The sequence below is a fragment of the Arachis hypogaea genome, chromosome 1 (assembly GCF_003086295.3).
Source record: "Arachis hypogaea cultivar Tifrunner chromosome 1, arahy.Tifrunner.gnm2.J5K5, whole genome shotgun sequence".
Classification (NCBI taxonomy): Eukaryota; Viridiplantae; Streptophyta; class Magnoliopsida; order Fabales; family Fabaceae; genus Arachis; species Arachis hypogaea.
In genome coordinates, this window is record NC_092036.1 from 5,314,839 (window position 1) to 5,337,243 (window position 22,405).

General features: G+C 33.9%; 2 protein-coding genes across 3 annotated transcripts; both read right to left on the reverse strand.

Moving 5' to 3' along the window:
• Nucleotides 1-647: 647 nt before the first annotated feature.
• LOC112791842 (uncharacterized) lies at nucleotides 648-3,837 on the reverse strand. The gene is made up of 5 exons (XM_072207309.1): nucleotides 3,705-3,837; nucleotides 3,518-3,621; nucleotides 2,748-3,220; nucleotides 1,492-2,095; nucleotides 648-1,194 (listed from the first exon to the last, which is right to left on the reverse strand). Exons 2-5 carry the CDS (start codon nucleotides 3,605-3,607, stop codon nucleotides 745-747), a joined length of 1,617 nt encoding a protein of 538 aa, XP_072063410.1. The 5' UTR covers nucleotides 3,608-3,621; nucleotides 3,705-3,837; the 3' UTR covers nucleotides 648-744.
• A 1,833-nt stretch (nucleotides 3,838-5,670) lies between these two features.
• Nucleotides 5,671-20,574, reverse strand: LOC112791851 (DExH-box ATP-dependent RNA helicase DExH11). 2 transcript variants are annotated; one of them, XM_025834856.3, is made up of 23 exons: nucleotides 20,151-20,574; nucleotides 18,073-18,330; nucleotides 17,628-17,882; nucleotides 17,439-17,507; nucleotides 17,056-17,155; nucleotides 16,717-16,886; nucleotides 16,482-16,589; nucleotides 15,157-15,258; nucleotides 14,699-14,899; nucleotides 14,502-14,612; nucleotides 13,917-13,984; nucleotides 12,811-13,174; nucleotides 11,995-12,150; nucleotides 11,816-11,926; nucleotides 11,605-11,658; nucleotides 10,808-11,065; nucleotides 8,997-9,106; nucleotides 8,458-8,611; nucleotides 7,615-8,074; nucleotides 7,067-7,281; nucleotides 6,627-6,865; nucleotides 6,155-6,281; nucleotides 5,671-6,068 (listed from the first exon to the last, which is right to left on the reverse strand). In XM_025834856.3, exons 1-23 carry the CDS (start codon nucleotides 20,286-20,288, stop codon nucleotides 5,856-5,858), a joined length of 4,041 nt encoding a protein of 1,346 aa, XP_025690641.1. In that variant the 5' UTR covers nucleotides 20,289-20,574; the 3' UTR covers nucleotides 5,671-5,855. The 2 variants fall into 2 exon arrangements, with proteins under 2 accessions (XP_025690641.1, XP_025690649.1); XM_025834864.3 differs by having other exon boundaries at nucleotides 17,639-17,882; nucleotides 20,151-20,332.
• Nucleotides 20,575-22,405: the final 1,831 nt, after the last annotated feature.

Sequence of the window (22,405 nt, forward strand, 5' to 3'; positions counted from 1 at the left end):
TATAAATAGTACTGGAAACATAGAGTTGCCAAACTAGATGCAGGGGCTTGTTTAAGTAATCTATTATCAGAAAGTGACATATAACACAAGGTCAATAACTTCAGCTATATTCCTTTTAATTTATTAGCATATAACAAATGATCAAATGCAGCATACTATAAAGTGAACATAAAATTTCAATGAGTAATTCCTTTCAACATACAACAAACATTCATAAAGATGCTTACTCATAGAATAATGCAGGTTGTTCAATTAGTAAGCAACAGAGTGAAGGAGGGAAAAATAGGATCAATGACAAGAATAAATCCAAGTTAAGCATTCACGATATCCCTCCGTCCGGCAAGCCTAAGACTAATCCGTCGCGAATCGAAAATAGGTTACTACATCTACAATGTGGGATTCGAACCCGACACTTGCTTAAGCGAACTAGTAAACTAATCACTAGATCAGCCCAAGTTGTTTAAGCATTCAGAGTTTCAACCGATATGGATAATATCCAACTTCTTGGATTAAGTGTTTACTGTTAAGCCAGAAACTATTGAATCCATGCATCAAATTCTAACAGTGATCACATCGGCTATATAAAACCAACACCATTAAAATTGATAGAACAAATTTCAAAAGATAATATTCAATATAGCTTCACATTCTATGGTATAATTTACTTTTCTTGATAATTTTATTGAAAAAAGTTTACATTACTCACAGTGAGTGGAGTACTTAACAATATATGATGTAAAGTTCTTAGACACAAAATGCAGATAACGAGGTTCCACCCGACAAGTTAGGAAACCCCAAACTAACATTATAACCACTGCCAACATATATGCAACCGTTGCTAATTGACATGCCTCCATAGACACTTGCTCCAGTTTTGTAGGACCACAAAATCTTCCCATTTTTTGCATTCATTGCATATATTGACCCCAATAGGTCTATTGATCCAGCAAAGACAACATCATTTGCAACACTAACAGGTCCATTAGAAGTGCTGTTACTAGGATTAGCAGTGGACCATACAATTTTCCCATTACTTGCATCCATTGCCACCCAACCACCACTAGTTGTGGTTCTGTTTGATGGTGCAAGAGTGAAGTTTTTGGCCCCGGAATTTGCAATGTTTGTGTAAACTCTCCTTTCGTCCGTCGCCGCACCCCATGTTCCTCCTCCTGCTAGTCCGCCTGGTCCAGCCTCCTGCAAAAGGGGCAAAGCTCAAAAGTGTGAATGTTTTATGCATTCATTTGTTACTGCTCTACATGTAAGCTTCAACCATACTACGTGTAAACAAAAAATCAGTCATCACATCAGTGTCTATATAGAATACATGTTAAAATATAAAATACACATTGAAAATCAAGTTAAATGTATTTATATACAAATATATAATGACTGATTTAGTAACTGATTTTTTTTTTTTTTGTATACATAACATTAGTGTGACTTGCACTTGAGTTAAGCCAGTCTTTGATTCAAAATGTTTTCAGATCTTACCGTAAACCAAGTAATGTTGCCATTGCTGCGATCCAAAGCCCATGCATAGCCACTTTTCTGAACAGCAGCAACAAGATCTTTCTTAGTTCCATTAACATATACACTCAACATCATTGGTGCCTCACCAAAATCAGCATCAGGGGTAGGACCAGAAGGAGGACAACCAGGAATTGAAGCATTGTTGCATTGATAAAACCATACATCATACCCTCCTAGTTGCCGGTACCATTGGATCTTTCCAGTGTCCAAATCAAGGGCCAAGATTGAATTGGAGTGGTTTTCAGGCTCAACACACTCATCAGGTTCAGTAGGCACTGTTCTGTTGCTCTGCCTTTCTTGACACTCAAGTATTCGTCGCGGCGCAGAGTAGAGGTTCCCAGTGGCAATGTAGACATGGTTTCTTTGAGCATCAATGGAGGGGCTGCTACCCCATATGGCTGCTCCTGCATACCCTCCTACCGTGCCATTGTTATCCGGTAACATGTAGGTTTGCCATATGATGGCGCCGGATAAGGCATCAAGTTTCGCCATGCTGCCTCGAAATATGCAGCATCCTTCAATGGTTTCACCTTCTTCTAGTGATGATGTTCCAACATAGTAACCTCTAATGGATACCAATGCACCATAAGTAATTCAGAATTCAATTGAAAGTGTAAGATAAAAATATTGCCACATTTGTTCAATTCTGGTTTGCAACTTAGATTGGGTAAGAACTTGCATAATGTTGAGTTTTAAACTTAGACCAAGCTTGTAGCTCATCATATTCTTTGAACAATCATAGAGTATACCTCTTGATGCAAAATAAAATATATGTCATCTCATATTTAAGGCATATTGCATAGTAATATATTTATTATCAACAACTGAACAAGGATTTGCTGTTTTCTAACATTTTCAGATGGTTGACTTTGTGTTACAATAGAAATCTTTTTAATTAAGATCTTGTAATTAAAATACTTCATATCAAAATCTTATAGCATATAAACAATTTTATTTCAACTAGACTTTTAATTTAAAATATTGTAGTTAAACTCCATGTTAGACACTAGGAAATAAATTGTACAAAGGGACTTAATCACAATTAAAAGAAACTTACTGAAAATTCTTTCTTCAGTATAAAAATCAAATTAGAAATGTTTGAATTATAAAGTCTTGATTGGAAATTATAAAACTTCAAGAATTATTAAAAAAATCTTATCAATCCAAAAATAGAATAGCAGCAAACATATAAAGGGTATTATTATTCATGTACTAACCCTTTGTAGTATGTTCCAGACATGGTGATAAGTGCTGCAGGATGATGATCCAAATAGGTTAACCACAAAATCTTACCATTTGTTCTGTTTAGACCAATAACTGCAGCAGGGCCATAAATTCCAACCATCAATAAATCATGATCACCAACTATTGTAGGAGTTGATCTTGACACTGTCCAATTCACATTGAGCACTAATCCAGTTGCATTTAGACCTGTTAATTCATGCAAGTTCTGCTTCCAAATAAGGGATCCATTTGTTTCATTCACTGCATATATGTTACCATTCCAACTTGGAAAATAAAGGGTATCTTCATATATTGCTGGTGTTGCAGTTATATCTTTTCCTGCATAGAATTTCCACTTCAAACTTAGCTTTGGTGCTGTTTTGGGACTGATCTTAAACTCTTTATAGCCATATCTTCTGTTGAACAAATCTCCACCATGGTTCAACCAATCTTGTGAATGTTGCCACTAAAATCAAGAAAAATCAATTTGAAAATTAAATTTTATTTACTAATTTGTAAGAATTTAAGGAGCCCATTTTCTTCCACCAATACTTATATACCCTAAAAATTCTCAGAATAAAGGTTATAAATTTTTTTAATATTTACTACTTTAACTCTACTTTTTTTTTTTTCAATTTGTAAAATAAAAACTCTATTTCAACTTCTTTTAACATAACTAAACTTGAAAGAGAAAATTTGGTTACAAAACTAATTTATTAAAAAAAAAAAAGAGTATGTGAGAGATAGGGAAGAAGTATCATACATTTGAGGTTGAAGCAAAGACCAATGCTGCATGAACACAAAACAAGAATAAACAAAAGACAAAGCCTGTGCTGAATTTAGGTGTCTCCATGCATGCAGTTGAACCTGGGAAATGAGATGAATAATAATATTAAGGAAACAAATTTTCAACAAACTGGGACATGTAATTGAAATGGAACAATTTTTGCCTCAACACAATGGAATCTTATTAAATCTTTGACTACTCATTCCGGGGGGCCAATATTTTGACTTTGAATCTATCTTTATTTTATCTTTTTTACTCTTTTTTCTAATCCTGCATAAAGATCGTCATCGTACTGTACTATATGGGTATATATCCCCATTTAATAATTAAATTATGTTATTTGGATTTTTCTTGCACGAAAAGTAGTGTATTTTTATGTTAATCTATTGAACTCATACAATCATAAATCATTCTATCGTATCTCTTTATGAATTTGAATCTCTTAAATTTTAAATTTTTATTTAAAAAAATAAAGTATAATTTTTTATTTTTAAATATTCTTTCTCTCGTACTTTGTTTTAATGCTAAGACAATTAATTGACTTTGAGTTTGCACTCTTTTTTCCATTCTAAACAAAACATTAAATATTTAGGATAATAATGTCTAGACACTGCTTTTTCTTCACGTACAAGTTAGTTTAAATGTATAATTAATAACATAAAATTAAGACCAATAGTTTTTGCTTATCTTTTAAGTTTATCAAAGTTCAACTTATTTTTTCAAAGGGTTTTTGACTCACTAATTTCAATTAATCTAATTACTTTCTAGATGAGTTACCAAAAAAATCCAGCTAGGGAACCAATCTTGTGTCCAATTTCAACTAATTTTTTCTGATATTTTATTTATTTATTTATTTACCTTTTTATTCGTAATCTTCTTTCTCATCATTTTTTTCCCTCCCAACACCACCACAACTTTGCCTTTGGAGTTGGCCATAGACACCATAAATCCTAAATCTTAAACCCTCCACGGGATGAGGGTCAAATAAATAATTTTAATAGTTAGTTACCTAGTTAGACTAAAGTTAGAGAGTTGGCTAGTATTGGTTCAATTACAAAGCAAAATCAAGAGAAAAATATTGGTCATATAATATTTTTCTTTAGTATTATAAATAGATAGATATTTTAAATTTTATACTTGACAAATATATTAAGAAAAATTAAAACATGGAGAAAAAAATGTTGTTCCAAATCCTTACACTCATAATAAATAAGGAAATTCCAAAAGTCAATATTGGATAAAGACCAGCCAAGTAGTTGGTGTAAGCACGTTAGTTCTTGGGTTCTTGCACAAATTTGATTTTGAGAAATTTTGGAGGAATGAATAAAAATTACTCAATAATCAATTAATAAAAATTTTAAATATATAATTTTTAAAATTAATAAAATAAAAATACATTAAAGGATGTATAAAATAAAGAAATAAAAATAAGTTTTTTGTGAAGAGATAAATTATTGACATTTAACATATGCAGTAGCACATTGTTTTTGACATACATAATAGATATATCCATATACACACGGACAAATACATAAATATTTTCTTATTTGTTCATGAATTTTATTGGTGTCAAGTAAGTAAACACCTATTTTATTTATGATATTCGAACTACATTGATCTTCATACATAACTGTTAAAATAAATGTCAAACATTAGGAGGAAGAGGACAAGGACAACCAATGGTTATTAATCAAAGCCCTCATTATTGTTAAGTTGCTTGATATTTTCAGAATATATCAATAAATGAAAAGGATTAGTCAGATAATATTAAAATATATTTGTCCATGGAATAAAAATAAGTAGAAAACTTCGCATTCACTTGAAAATAAATTCTCATACTATATCAATTGTTGTTGGCTTTTTTTATACAGCTTTTTTCTTAAAAAAAATTATATAGTATATTAGTATGTATCAAATCAATGTTAATTATTGTATATAAATAAGTAAAGAGTTTAACCATATATTTAAAATCAACAACTAAACTATTCTCACACAACAAAATTTTATATAAAGAGATAAGAGATGACTATTATCAAGTTGACTTCCCTCAATCCAGAAATGTTTTTTTCTTAATATGCAGATCGACTTTGCTTGAAAAAAATCCAAAAAACTCACATCATGACCAGCCATTTTGTTTAAATATTTTGTATAGCAAGCATCTTATCCTGAAATCATAAATAAGGATTCATTAAGAGTAAGAGACAGGAAGGGGTAAAAGAAGTGGTAAGGTACATACAAAAGGAGCTACAAGAATTGCTATGAATTCATTATGTACAAGCATTACTAAACCTAACATTAACGTTTGCAATAATGATCATACGCCTGTAATATACAAGCTAGCTGCAAATACAATGTCACGCTTTATTGCATTAGAAGCTATCTCCATTTTTTTGCAGAGAGCAGAATTCCCCATAATAGCGGCAGAGTTTTTGAACTCGCGGCAGGTCTCATCCAACCTGACAATTGTCCTTACTATCAGACCTTCAGGAACATCTGTAAGTTCACAGATATCGGCAAACGGAGTACCCTGCAACGGAAATTAGAGATTTGACAATGGATCACAACAAATCAATGGTAGAAGTACTGAATTTGTAATTGTCTGTAGGAAGAAACCTTAGCCCATTCATAAACCACTTCAACGAGACCAAATTTGAGATTTTCTTGGGCATACTCCTCCGGGTTTATCGGCAGATGGAAGTCAGCTTGAAGTTTCCCAAGCCTTATTGCTGTATTGTACAATCTGTAACAAATACATCAAACCGGGAATTCATAATAAAATTCAACTCTTCATTACAATCTGACGTCTGAATGCAGCAAGATAAAATGACGTAATGGTAAAGGTTGCTGCCATGCGAATTGAAAGTCAGTCTAACAGATTTAAATTTTAGAAACAATCTTTGATTTTATGGATACAAGGATATGTGCATTTCCCAGACCCAAACCAACAGGCCTTGTACACTAAGCTGCCTTTCTTACAAGACAAGACGAAAACATTTTGTTATATGAATGATTATCGATGCCTTTACTTGGCATAGGCTTCTAGGTTGCTTAAATAGAATTTCAGAAATACACAATTGTGAGTTACCTTTGTCTTGCTTTGGCCAGTGTCGGTGTGAGTGAAGGGTCAGATGTGTTCTTCTGCTGGAATACAAAAGCAGACATTAATGCCACCGCTTCTTCTGGTTCAAGATCATCCAGTTGGTTCTCAAACAAGCACTCAGTGCAAATCAACTCCTCCCCAGAATTCATCTCACAGGCGACACGTCCTTTCATTTGAACAACAAGGTCTTCATCAATACATCCAATTTCCTTCAGCACATCTATCTGGAGAAAGAGTACAGTTGAGCATAAAAAACAAGGATTACCATCGTCTTAGTAAGTAGTAAGTGAAGGGTTATTAATCACTATATCAATAACTTCTATTCTATATAGGTCTCACCAAATAATCCAACAGTGAATAAACCTTAATTTCTCACTTTACAGTATACTAACTTTAATGAATCCTAAAGAAATTATTTAATTTACCCGGCCCTGAAAGTCAGGCATCTGTTGAAGTGCATCATCAGAAATTTGAAACTGAAGAGCATGTACTTCTTCTTTGTGCTTCTTCATCTCTTTAGCTAACTTTAGGTGCTCTTCCAATTTAATACACCCATGACACGGATTCTGAGACATCTTTTCTAACAACTTAGTCCATTTGTGGTATGTTTGCACAAGTATCACATCTCTCAGCTTAAGATCTGAAACAAATTTAAAGTGATACTCGATTAAGCCTGGGTTTTATAATCAGAACTGTTCGCCCAAATGTTACAAGAGAAGATGAAGACGTCCCTAAACCCAAATGAGTGTGAAAAACAGCCTCAACTGTAGAAACGATCAGCATTACGGCTTACAGGTAGGAACTAATGTTTAAAAAATCGATTGCAAAGAAATGGTTTCTATAATTCAGCCATGTTTCATGCCTTTGCAACTTAACATGCCCAAAAAGCCACGTACAAGTGACAGTATTGACAAGAGAAAAAATGATCAAATTCAATAGTTTTTTTGAAACACAGAATGGTAAATGGTAATACCTTTCACAGGATCCAGAGCTGGAGGATACTTATTTCCATCTGATTTCAATTCCAGGAGAAGTTGAACTGTCTTTGCATAAACAGAGTTACTAACATCTTCAAGAAGTCCAACTTGGTCAATTTTAATTTTGCTACTGCAAATGCATAGAAACTCTTTGCTATCAACTTCTCGGACTTCATAGCCCATTCCACTAGCAGAACCAAGATACGGCAATTTGATATTGATGACACCTCTTCCTTTGCGGGCAGAAACAGATGTAATATATTCATCTCCTATACCACGCCTTGATTTTGGCATGACAAAATAACCTTGGTCAAATGCATTACTTTGATTCTGTGAACCACCACCACTTGCATTTTCCACTGAGGATGGCATGTCAGGTTTAATCACCAAAACAATATATAACTTGTTAGTTTGAGAAGGAGTTTTCACAACCACCCCAAGCAAATGATCTTGGGCCTGCAAATTATCATACAGGTTAAGCTCCAATTACACTGTTAAGGAATCAAATGGCAATTCGAGATTTCGATCCCAAGACAATAAATGAACATATTATGAAAACAGTACTCCATTACATTATGGCTTAAACTAGCTTCACAAGCAGTTATAGCATCATAACAACATAAAGAAAGTATTTCACATTCACATTAGGTCCACTATTTTAATTCCTGCAACTTGAAGATGCATATCAAAAACTTAAACTAGTGAATCAAAGCAAGAATAAATGTTTGAGCTCTGAGAGTTGTTGGCTTTGATGAGAATTTAGTTTCACTGCTATCCTCATTCACATCACAACTCAATTATGTTTCAGTAGTTTTGTTTTAGAAGATATAAAAACTCACTGATTCTGATTTCACGACTACAACTCTTCCAGTTGTAAGAAATTGTTGTGTATTACGCGATTGCATTATTGCCTCTGATATTTGGTTGCTGTATGTCTCAGCTTCTGTATATAAATCATAGTATTCTTCAATGGTTGGTTCGCCCTTTATACATCTGAATTGGGAGGGGGGAAAAGGCAAGCATCAGAAATCACAGAAAAATAAAATAAGCAACATTCTAGGGGGAAAATCTGACAGCTGATAACTGGTCATCAATATGAATATTTAAAAATCAATCAGGACACCTAATAACAAATCTCATCAAAGGGAACCCCCACTCATCTGAGGTGAGAAAGGAATAGGATCATATGCATGCAGATAGATGAATGAAAACTCCCTTGCACTTATGTACAAATACACACGCACAGTATCCTCATCTACCATGAGATGCAGTTAAATATACGAGTATAAATTATGATGGCCAAAAGATTCTCTAATGAAAGATGTGAAAGGAAGCCTGAGACAATAATACTGAAGAGAAGGACAGGATATTGGCTTACTCAATAGCTTTTGTGGGCTGATTAAGTTTTAACTTCAAAAGTTGTTGCATTTCTGGAAGTTTTTTTTGAGCATGGAATTCTGCAAAACTTCTTTTTAGCATGTCCTCGACCTGCAACGAATGTGATAATAATTCAACAAGAGAGTTGAGAATAAAAATAACAACCAACACTTGTCCCCCTGTTAAGTTTGATAAGCTACATGAACTAGATCAGATGACAACTAATGCAAAACACCGTCAAATTTTTATGACACGATCAAAAGGGATGAAACTTAAAACTGTTTAAATAAATTGAAAATAATATTTGTATTTAATGATAGTATTTTCATTAATACAAAATTTGTAATGATGGAGGCTGCAATTGCAATATTGCTGAGAGTTATTACCATTTACTAAATGGTCATGTTGAACCATGCACAGGTTGTAATATATTAGAACAGAACATATCCCTTTGAAGTCTTTCATTCTACACTTTATCCAACTGCCTCCTAAAACCAAAAATGCTCTATGAACACCAAGAACCCACCACGTAAAGTGTATATTCATGTGTTTCACATATTTTTCCAACTAATCAACCACCAAAATAATCAAACTTTTCACAGCAGAATAATCACACTTTTCATAGCAAAGTAATGTTTTCACATCAGAATAATCAAACTTTTCATGAATACCGAAATCAGCCACCTATGTACTTTTATATTTTTATTTGTATTTTGATTATAAATGTGAATTAAGTTTGATTATATTGTTTATAAAGTCTGATTATAAAGGTGAATTTAGTTTGATTATATTATTTATGAAATTTGATTATAAATGTAAATATGGGTCATTCTGTATTTCTATATGGGTGATTGATTGGTGACTGATTCCTGATATCCATGTAGTATGGTTGTCCTAATAATATATCTTATTGGATTCGAATCAACTCCCAATTAATCATAATCCAATCCAGTTTAACTGTCAGAAACCAGTACAAGAACAAGAAAAATGAACATACTATGATATGTATACTCAAAAGCTTGTGCAATACCAGTAAGATACAAGTGAGATCAGAAAATAGTACTAGAGTTTGAGAGGTTCAAGTCTTTCCCAAGCACCAATTCTGCTATTCTCTTCTTTTCACCTCCCATCACCACCAATATAATATCCCCCTTTGTAGAAAATTCCACAGAATCTCCACTCTCTTTTCTTATCTCTCAAAGTTGTTGGCTAAAGAGCATGTGAATGGTTTTCTATCTAATATGTCCTCTCACACAAGAGTCTCTTTTGAACTTTAAGCATGGACAGTGAACATGTTCATTTGCACCTTGTGCTGAAACTTAATTTTTGTAGAAGAATAAGGCACAACAAACATCAAACACTACACCTCGATCATAAAAACTCTAATACCATCTCATAAACCATCCCTCTTAAAAATGTAAGTTATTTGGAAAAAGCATGTGAATGGTTTGCTATCTATCAGAAAAACACTAATACTTTGTTATCCTGTCAGAAATAAGTTAGACCATCAAAGAAGACCAGTGACACACATGTCCAACATCTCCCAATATGACCATACTTTCTGGTTGCAAAACAAACCCAGCAATGACGTTACTATGAGATTAGAGTTGATCTTCATAATAACAGGATCTTCAGAGTAGCAGGATGACAAATAGAGGAATCAGTCTTGCATTTATTTAAGAAATCGAGTTCCCTCTTCTAAACTGATCTCAAATTGACATCTCTATCAAAATAGATTTATCTCATTCTCACTCTTTCTGCTACTAGAAAGCAGAAAACTGCAAGAGAAAAGAAAAGGATTGCCATGTGTACCTTCAATTCTTCAACTCGAAGGAGATGTAGGATCATAATATAGGTTAGCCTAAACTGAGACTCCAGACGAGTTGCACTTCCAACAGTAACATGCTCTAGATCGCTTTCCTTTGGGAGTTCATCACGACACATTAAAATGACAGTACCAATCTTATCAAGTCCTCTTCTGCCAGCACGTCCTGCCATTTGAGTATATTCTCCTGGTAATAGCTGCCTGAATTCCTTCCCATCAAACTTCCTTAGACCATCAAAGACTACCTGCAAAAGGAATTTAAATGTCCAAATTTCCATTCAGACTATGTCATATCTGGAACTAAAAGTAATCACATGTTTTTCAACACTGGCAAGTAGATAAAAAAGCTTGTAAAATTAATCACCCTCTTACTTGTTGATATTGAAAAGGACAAACAGAAAACTATGAACATAGCAGCCTATTTGCTAGCAGCAGTTACACTGGGTGTGACTGTGAATCACATGATTACATTTTTTAAATAGGTAGATTTTCAATGTTATGCTTTCATGTCTTTCCTTCTTGAGACCCCTTTGCTCGAGTTATATGAGTGAGTTTTTTGTACCTTTTTGTCTCTATATCATGTTATTTGAGTGCCTGATCCAGTAAACTTTCCACTCTTTGAGTGTCAAGATCATTTAATTTTAAAAAATAAAATAAAATAAAGTTTCTGAGTAAATATGTATACAAAATTATTTGAATTTGAATATACTTATGGACATAGCCTTGCTTGAAAATTCCAATGCATCATCTCCAGTGTTAGCAGCATCACTTAAAAGAGACTTACAGTTCTAGCAGGTGCATTTACTCCCATTGCAAATGTCTCCGTTGAAAACAAGACCTAGAAGAACAAAAGCCAGGATGTTCGATGACAATTAAAAGTTAAATACAAACGGACAAAATAAAGTAGCTTGTAGCATCTTTCTCAAAGAGTATGCTTTTACGTAAGGTCAGAGGAAACCATGAATGTCATATATAACAAAATGAAAGCATCTCACCTTGATAACACCACGGCAAAATAGCATTTCAACAACCTCCTTTACAATTGGAAGGAGGCCAGCATGATGGACGCCAATCCCTCTACGAAGAAGATCTTGGACTCGAACAACCTGGAAATAACATAAACAACTAGAAGACCAGCTCAAATAGAAAAATACTAAGCTGTTGGACAACAAACCTGCGGTAAATTTCTGTCAGAACCCTTTAGTCGTGAAAATGCTTTGTCACAGAAAACTCGAATCTCACTTTTCTCTGAGCTACTTGTGAGGTCAGTTCCTGTCATACTATCAGCTGATCTATCACAGCGGTTCTTAGAGAAACAAAATATAACAACCTGCACTCCCAAGGAAATTACAAATGCAAAAATAAATTAACGACGACAACAATAACAACAATACTAACAATTTTCTCCGTTGAAGAGATGAATTTTGCTTTTAAAAAAAATAAAAAGAAAAAAAAGGACTGGACCCAGAACTACACATTAACAACAGTAACAGATGAGCAAATTATTATACTAGGCCACCTGCCATATCAAGTATCAACCAATGAAATCATTCCCCATCTGGGACTTAACAGTCTAGATCCATTAGGATCATGGAAAAAATTAATGTCTAAAAAGAGTTTACAGGTATCAATTAAAAAAAAAACAAGTATTAATAGCGAGCTGTAATTTTGACCTAATAATAATGATAGAATCAAGAGCTCCGAAATCCTATTAAAATTTCTTATGAAAAGGAAATTCAGAAACACTAGAACCACTTTTAACATTAAATTATGGTCTAGCACTCAGTAAAAGAGAGTGAGAACCAAAAAAAATAATTCAGTAAAAATATGTATATTTTAGAAACAACTAGTCACTAAAGTGGTCCACTACTAAGTGGTTGTTTATAACATTTTTAACCAATTAACTAACTGTTCCTATACTGGAAATAGTTTACAAAAGATTTCTTCAGTAATTTAACTTAAAATATTAACAAGAACATAATCAACATACAGGCAACAATGACTTTTTGGAGAGTTTGTTGATCAGCATCAACCACATTGAAGCATCTGCTCTCCTCAGTTCCCAATTGTTCTGGCCATTGCCATTATTCTGATAGCCTCTGCCAGTTCCAGAGAAATTATTCCCATGCTGTTTTCCTCGAGATGTATTATCCCGTTTTTGAACTCGGGCATTGTCACGGCCTGCTGAAGTCCCCGTCTTTGGCCCGGAACCACCAGCTGTCAAATTCTTTTTCTTTGAAACATCTTTTGCAGCTTTCAATCCCTGAGGCAGAAATTTTTCATTTTCACAAATTTTGTAAAGTTCTCCAGAATAAAATAGGCAGTGCTCCAACGGGACAGGTCTTTTTGTTGTCCTGGTGATAAAATTGATCATTATAATAGGAAAAACCACAAGAGATTCAGGATAGTCAAGGGAATTTAAAACTTCTATTTTATGTTCAGCGTGGATTTCAGTATGTATCTATGCTGTCAAATAAATAAATAAAATAAATAAAATCAACATACCCTACAAATAGAAATAATAGAAGCTACTTAAATCTATTCTCACTGTTCATATTATATAAACAACAATAATAATAACAACCAAGCCTTACACCACCTAAGTGTGATCAGCGATATCTACGGTTAAACCATTTAAATCTAAATATTTGATGTACATGATATATCTTATATAATATTAATAACAAAATCAAAACCAAAACCTAAATTTCATGGATTAAGTGATGCTCCGGATAAAAGGAAAATATATGGAATAGGAGATGCAGTGTTACAAATTAAATAAAACCGCAAGTTAAAGAGGAAATCCAAATATTAATTTGCACACTGTAATTACTAATTCATTCATACAGTAAAAGTTTCAACCAAGGTAGATCAAATATTGATTTAATATGATTATTGAGCACATCCCCCGCCCGCGGGGGGTGGCGCTCTTTCCCTCCTCTTCCCCTCGCCATATCTGAGATCTATCTATTGTTGTTGGCATGCTCTCACACATTTCCAGAAAAAAGGTAATGTTAGAAATAAAGGTCCTACATGTTGAATAGAATTTCAACTACTAAATGGCCCTCAAGACCATAACAGAGATTTACTACTTACCCTGTGACACGGATCTCTTTTTGTTTTGTCCTACCAATCCAATCCGCAAATTCAACAGTATTAGGTACCTGCAAGGAAATGAAAAAAATAGCTTTGCAGAATAATACAATGCAAAAGGGATGACAATCTTAGGGCCCATGGAGATATGAAACAAGCAACAATTACAATGAACTGATGTTGCAACGTAGAAATACAGTGATAAGAAAAATAGCCACAGTATTATCTCTGTGGTATTCTTGCTTTTGGTTAGTCTACTTAAAAATGTAATAAAACAACTTTAAAGAATGGGAGAGGGGGAGAAGGAAAGGGGAAGAGAGGGGGGGGGGGGTTGCAATCCCAAGGCTAGTTTAATTAAATTTACAGCTTACAGAATGCAGTCTCCAAACTTTTCTTTACTTTTTATTATGAAAATATTCATGGCCACCCTGTAATGCTTATTGCTCTCATTTGTCGCAAACAAGTACAGCTTCAGAAGTATCAGAACCAAAGTGTTTTACACAGATCACAGAATATCAAGAATAACTCATTCCAATTAGCAAATCAATTGACGACCATTTTATGAGTAGTAGTAGTAGTAGTGAGTACCGTGGCTGAAAGGAGGATGATATTGATGTGCCTTGGAAGCATGATAATTACTTCTTCCCAAACAACACCTCTTTCAACATCATTGACATAGTGAACCTCATCAAATATTACCTACCAGGTTTTAGCAGAAAATAAATAAGCAAATGAATTTAAATTGCTACAAATTCATAAAACCAGTCTTATATTGAGTTCTTTACCCATTCAATGTCACGAATAATATCAGCACCCCTGTACAGCATCGATCTTAAAATTTCAGTGGTCATAATGAGACAAGAAGCCTCAGGCCTCAAGCTTACATCGCCAGTAAGAAGCCCAACATCAAACTTCCCACAGAAATCTCTGTATTTCTGATTGCTGATTGTTTTTATTGGAGCAGTATACACAGCTCTAGTGCAGTGCTGTATAAGAATATAGAAAAAGAAAATTCAAAATGAATTTGAGATACTCCTTGTTATGCAGTCAAATTTAAGGTAGATGAATAACAATATAAGCTAAGGTCAACATATTGAGGATAGTTGACCTAAAGCGCTATTGAATTTAATCACAGTGCTGAATGGTATCATGCAATGTGGTTGAAGCTTCAAGTCATGCAACTACTACACAAAGAAGCACAAAGAAAAAGAAACTGAACTGACAGTCAAAGCCCAAGGCATACTTTTGATGCTAAAGCGAATGCATATTCAGCAACAACTGTCTTTCCAGCTGATGTGTGAGCAGCCACAAAAACAGATTCCCCTTTTTCAAGATAATAAATAGCCTGCAATGATTATAAAGGGAGAAACAAAAATTATAAGAAAGAAGAATATAAACAGAATATTCAGAGCTAGAAATGCCATTGAAAGATAATAAAAGCTAAGTGACTAGTCATATTAAAAAATCACACAATCTACGTAACTTCTCACGATTAAAGATAATACAATCAAGTGGCTACTCTTATTAACTTAATACAATCTACGTGACTTCTCGTAATTAAGGGTAAAATGAAAATTTATCGACTATCAGAAAGAATAATCCTCTGCAAGTTTGCAAGCTACAAAGAACATAAATCTCTTCAACAAAGATGACTTATAACGAAACTAATTAAAAAATTGACAAAGGTCTGCCAACAGCATATGATCCAATCTGCAGAGGCCAAAAGAAAATGCTTCCAATTAAAAACGGACACCTGTATCATCAAGAATTTCGGATGATGTGACATCCCAAACATTAATACATTCAACTTAATGCATTTTCGGGAGCATGAACTAACTAACAGACAAATGAGCAAAGATAAGGGAAAGAAATATAAAGGAAGAAAACAAGTGTAAAAGTAGAAAGTGTAGCTTGTGCCATAAGTAAGATAAGGGGGAAAAAAGTCAAAAGGTGAGTTCTTTTGCGGGATGTTGCGCGTTCCCTGTAACCTTAGATCAGTTCTTGTTGACTGGTTTTGGGAGAAAGAATTTGTAGCAATGTGCCATACATGACACCGTTTGGGGGGGTAATTGGTTGGAATGTAATTCTAGCTCCTTCAGTGATAAATTTTAAGACAAGCTTGTTTTGTGAGATAGGGTTAGCATTTGGCCTGTATTTGGTGTAACACTCATGATCTTTTTAGAGGAACTAGTCTTCATCTTGCTTGAGGTTGTAAGTTATGCTTCTTGGATACTATTCTCTTGTTATTTCTTTGCTCTTGATAGGAGAATTTCTTGCATTCCGATCTTGTATTACTTTGTCTTTTTCATAATACTATTCTTATTTTCTTTCAGCCAAAAAGGAAAAGGAATGAAATAAATTGTTATCTCAAAAAGCAATTACTTGAATTGAAGGCATAAAATAAACAAATAAACGGGGGAACCGTTTTGCTTTCTTGCCTTTATCCAGTGCTTCTACTTAACAACTACTGAGTGCCTATATTTGCAGTTTTCAGACATCTGTGCCAGAATATGGTTGTTTACCCAGATGACAAATAAGAAGAAATTACCACAACACAATTAAGTATACCTCCTTCTGAAAAGAATCCAATTCAAAGGGAAATTCAAGTGCCATATCAGGAACGAGTTCATAAAAGTGTTCTGCAATTCGTCCACTGGCCTCATGCATAGCCCAAGCCTGCCAAAAGAATAGCTTTCTTGTCTTGAGCATTGTCAAACAAAAAGCAATGAAATGATTATTCATGGCAAGAAACATGAAGCATCTCATGCAAAACTTGCAATGACGTCTGCTCATAACTACTTACTTTCTGCTGCCCAACTTCATTTCTGAATCCATCCAAATGCAGTTTTGATTCCACTGAGTCAGCTGACAGAATATCATCAAGTGATATTTCGTTGTCATGTGCTTGGCTGAATTCCTCAGCCGTCCCAGCTTCAATTTCCAAGGTAACAGTCTCCGCTTCAGATAAATGACCTTTGCAAACAACATCATCATCAACCACAAAATAGACCAGAAAGAATTTGGTGTAATGGAGATATGCATTGGTTCCATTTCATTACAATATAATGCAAGAAATTCCAAATGGAAAAAGCAGGTCAGAATATCTGCATTTGTCAATAAGTTATAAGTGTAGGTCAAATACCATCCTCTTGTTCTTTAGTAGCATCCTCCTCTTGTTCTTCAACAACATCAGCTTCCCAAGCCTTCTTAAATAGGTCATCAAATTGAACAGATAGTCCCCTCTACATAACATGCATGATTCAAGAACTAGTCAATACAACAACAACAAAGCCTTATCCCACTAGGTGGGGCCGGCTACATCGATCAGAACACCATTGAACTCTATCATGTATCATATCTACAGTGACTGTCCATATGTAGATCTTCTTTGATCACCTCATGTATATGATTGTTTCTTAAATATAATAAAAAAGGCACATACTTAAATTCACAGTAACGTGTAAACATAGAAACATTTTTTCACAAATATGGATGGAGAAAATGGCAACAGAATGATAAACTGACCAGTTTTTCAACCGACGAGCTCTTGATTGACTTGGTATCCTCATAAACAGTCCATGAGTATGGATATGGCTTAAATAAGATAAAAACACAACTTGCATGAGTCATAAGCAAATTCAAACTATGAAATATGAACAAGTTAAAACACGAAGTGCTATCCATCACAAAATGAATAACAAGAATATAAATAACCTTGAGCGCACCAAGGTCCACTCCATGCTTTAAGCTGGGAGGGATTGTCTGAGCCGACCCGCCACTCAAAATTTCATGCACCCAGTCACCATTTGAAGCACCTTCCGGAAGAACTCTTTCCATCGCTTGGGAATCATCCAAACCACCTGGGCGGAAGGGCCGATTATTGATGCTTCCTCTAACAAAGTCCTTCGCAGAAGTACGGGGCAATGGCCCAGATTCTACAGCTCCTGATGTTAGATCTGATACATCCACCTAATAAAACATTATAGGCACCAGGGATGAAAGCAAAAGAAAATCAATTAAGAAACTTAAATTAATTATTTTTATTGTTGCAACCAAAGCTTTCTCAATACAGATTCAAAATTGCAAGTGCATATCCTTGTATCAAACTAAATGGAACATCTTCTGGGAACACAGATATAATAAACAAAGCACTTCACACCTCCTCAAATTTTGGTTCCCATCTTCCCTTAACCAATTCACTATTTGATCGTCGAAATGGTGGTTCCCAAATTGGAACTACAACAGACCGTGGTAATGATGGCTCTAGAGGAATCTCAGCCCTGTCAAACCAATCAAATTCCCATTGCCTCCCAGCTTTTTCTGGTGAAAACTCATCAGGGTCCAATCTTGGCTTGAGATATGTCTCTTCTATATAGTTTTTTATAGATTCAGGGGTCTCACTGGGAAATGCAGGTGGCTGAAATAAAGGACCCAAAAATTAGCAATCAAAATAGAAGTTCGACTTGGGGCTTTGATGTTTAACAGTAAAATAGAAAAAAAAATGTAGCCAAAGGTTGTGAGGCAAGGGGTGAGATGTAAAAAGCAAAAGCATTAACACATCCATTTAACTTGCTAATTGTGATTCAGTCTTTTGACCCTTAGAAAATAAATAAGCAACTGACTCAAATGTTTGCATTTAACATCCTTTTTTTCTTCATTGTACAATTCATAAATCTTTTTATAGAATGAAACTAAAATACTCATCTTTTTATGTCAGTAACCAGCATGATATTAAGATTAAGATGTAACTAATTTCATTAAATGCATGGTGTAAACATATAAGTATAGAATGTAAATTAAATTTACATCATTAGCTTGCTTTAAAAATAAAAGCTTAGTTAAGTGTAATACAGTCTTTTAGCTACATATTCAAGTAATCAAGTTTAGCACACAAAATATAACTGTAAATGGTTTCTGCTCAAATAATATGATAATGTGCTGCTTAACTATATTTTCTTGCACAACTGTTTCGATTTGAACTACCTTGCTTGAAACAAACAAGCAATAGTACATAATAACAAACCATTCTTTCCTCGATATTTTGCAGAGCAGGTTACTAAAGAAAGAAACCACATAACACATAGAAACACCGCATAATTATAGAAACACAATTGAAACAGTAAATTGAAGGGGGGGGGGGGAATAAAAGTCAAATATTTATTCAATTTGGTTATGAATTGATAAGATGGAGCACATACAACAACAACAACCTGTTTAGCTTTCAGGTTTCGAAAACCACCAAACCAGGTTTTTAAAAAATAAAACTTCTATCCCAGATTGAAATCAAAATTATCTAGTTCCAACTGCTCTTGATTTTGAAAAAGTGAATAAGCTATAGAAAAAGCCATCCCCCATTGTTAAATGTAAATAATAAAACTTTAAAAGAAAAACCAAAAATAAGAATTCATATTGAAATTAAAACATTCTAAGAAGGAAGACAGTTTCAATCCAAATCGTAATTTGAACAACCCTAAACCCTAAACTAAAACATGGTAAAAACTCTTTTCACGTTATATCTGATCAGCTAAATAAATCAAGTGATGCCATTGTATGCTATTTTAAACCATGAATATAGACACGCTGCGACTTTTAGCCTCTTCATCTAAAACTTCTCTTCCTCTGAGTTCTGACCACTACAAATGTTAAAGATATATTTAAATGAAATGTAGGATAAATCAAAGCAAAAGTACTTAATGTAATCATCCACCATCTCAAAAGTCATACAAACACAAGCATCTAATTGAACAACAATGTAAAACTTTTAGCAATTAAACTATCTTCAATTTCAAATACCTACACTTTATGGCACTAAGTAACATATTCCTATAGTGAGTCTCCACAAGTGGGAACTAACATATTCCACTAGGACCAAAGACAAATAATAGTAATACATGCTAGTACTTCCATTTAAATCCTAGTGACTACTCACGTGATGTATGTTAAACAGTTTAGTCAATCCATCTCTCAGTTATCAGTTACATCTTCTTCATGTCAGTATTAACCTTAAATATTTTGGGTGAAACCCATAGTTCAGCAGCACCTATAACTGGAAACCCAACTAATCTGGCTCAACTGTAGAGGTAATTGATCAAAGTAACAATTAATTTGAAACTTGAAGCCGAAGGAATAATTAAACTACCACTATGATAGAGCAAAAACCTAAAATTTAAGAAGAATAATAAAAAAAAAAAAAAAGAGGCGGTAAAAGAAAGGAATAATAGTAGATAAGAAACTGACCAGAACGAAATCGGGAATGGACCTAAGAGGGTTGGGGCGCTCAACGGTGGTGACCGGCTCCACTCGGAGGTGGCCGCTGTGACCCGAGAACCCGACCCGGAATCCGAGGTCATTTGCGACTGGGAGCGGAGGATCCATTTAGTAACTCGGTCTATGTGTTTTGTGATTTTGAGAAAGAAGATGAAGAAAGCATAGCTTGCAGGGTTTTTTATTTTTCGCGGGTTTTAGTTTTACACTTTTTAGTTTTTACAAAGGAAGGTTAACTGCAACAACGAGTAACACGGACATTGTACGAGTGTTTTGGACTTTTGGGTTTATGTTTGAAATGAAAATCAAAATGAAATTGAAATTTTAAATGCCAAAATGGAAATGCACAAGGGAGGTTTTGGTATCTTTGCTTTTGTCTTTAGAGTTTTACGCCTCCAAGAAATCAATAATTAAAATTTTATGAAATTATATTCCACGTTTTATTTTTTATATTGGAAAAAAATGGTGTTTTGCAATCTTGTTGGAATATGATTTGTTTAACTAAGATGTGAAGGATACAAATAGTAATATCAAATTTATTATTTAAAACACAACTCGAACTATCTAATTAATTTGTGTACTTAAATCTTTTAAACTTATTGAGATGCAAATTTAGTGACAGGCACATGGAGTAAGTGAAAATTTGGTCCTCCAACTTTAAAAAAATATATATATAATAATAATAATAAAAAGCCCAATCCAACTAAAATAAAATATAATAATTTTTTAAATTTTTTAATTCCTAAAAATTATATATATTTTTTTTACGTTCCTTGTTCCTTGACTCATTGACTGTCTGTATGATTTTGAAGTCATAGTCTCATTGTCACTCAAGTCTTTAATTATATCACTTAAGGCAAAGTTACTCATCTTACTTTTCACTTCTCTTATATAGTTGTATAAAATTATTAATTAATAAAACAAATTTTCTGGCTATAAAACAATACAATTTTGTTTCTTTATGCTCACATAAACAAATGGTGAACTCATTTTTAAGATTTATTCTCTCAAATTTTTTTAGTAAAATTGATAGTGACTTAGTGAAAAAAATATTATTATTGATGTTTAATTAATAAAAAATACTTAAATTTTGTTTATTTATGTGAATATAATTATTTAATTTTTTTTAGGTAAAAAAAAACTAAAATATTTTATGATGAGAAAACAAAATAAAATTGATGCAATTTTTAAGAGAAAAAAATTACTGATAATGTTGGAGTTTAAACAACTCAACTCTCTAATTTTATTTCACAAAAAATTCAAGTAATTGAGCTCTTTAATTTTATTCAAAATACACTTTAACATGAAGCTAAAGTTCCAAGATTAGAAAGAAATGTTATATTTCTTTACTAGAAAGGAATCCAAGAAAGCGTCATCTAATTTGGTAGTATAATGTCAATGAACGTGATAAAATTCGTAGAGCATACATAATAGTTGATCTATACCAACTGTTTCGGGAGTTACCTGAAACCGGATAATGGTTGGGCTTATTTGTGAGGCCCAAGCACTCAATGAGGGTGATCTCCGACTTGTTCTATGTCAGGGAGCCGCCGTCCGAGTTGTGTGTTGGAAAGGATGGGGAGTGGTACCTGCAAGATACTCCAACGCCTAAGTCAGCAAAGGTTTAAGCAGGTTTAAGTGTATTGTAACTTAAGTATACCTAAGGGGTGTCAGTATATTTATAGGTGATGTACCAATAACCACCGCTGAAGTAGTTCCACTTCTGATGGTGAATAACCGTCCCTTTATCTTAGGGTTATTGAGATCTCTCTTCTAAAAAAGGGTGAGAGATTTAAGAAAGCAGTTGCTTTGTGGATCAACAGAAATTGCCCGTATTCGTCGGATCCGACCTCCTTCAAGAGGTCGGGAACACATTAAAGGCCACTCCCTTTGTTGGGCCTTTCGACTTTATTGGGTCAGGGTATGAACAGTGCCCCTACTTGAATCCGATTTCTTTACTTTGAGTCGGATTCAAGTATAGCTGAAGTCAGAGATGTTCAAGTTAGTGTCTTCTGTTAACTAGGAAGACCGACGTGATTTCGAATTGAAAATCGACGTGATTTTGGGCTGCCAACCGTCGCGTTCATTGGCTTTTCGCATTAACACGTGGGGAGCAGTTACATTGGTAACAGCACACCTTTTAAATGAGTGGGGCTTTTTACGCTTTTGCCCCGGTGTCTTATAAATACTTTGACCATTTTTCTCTTTCTTCTTTTTCGTCTTCTTCT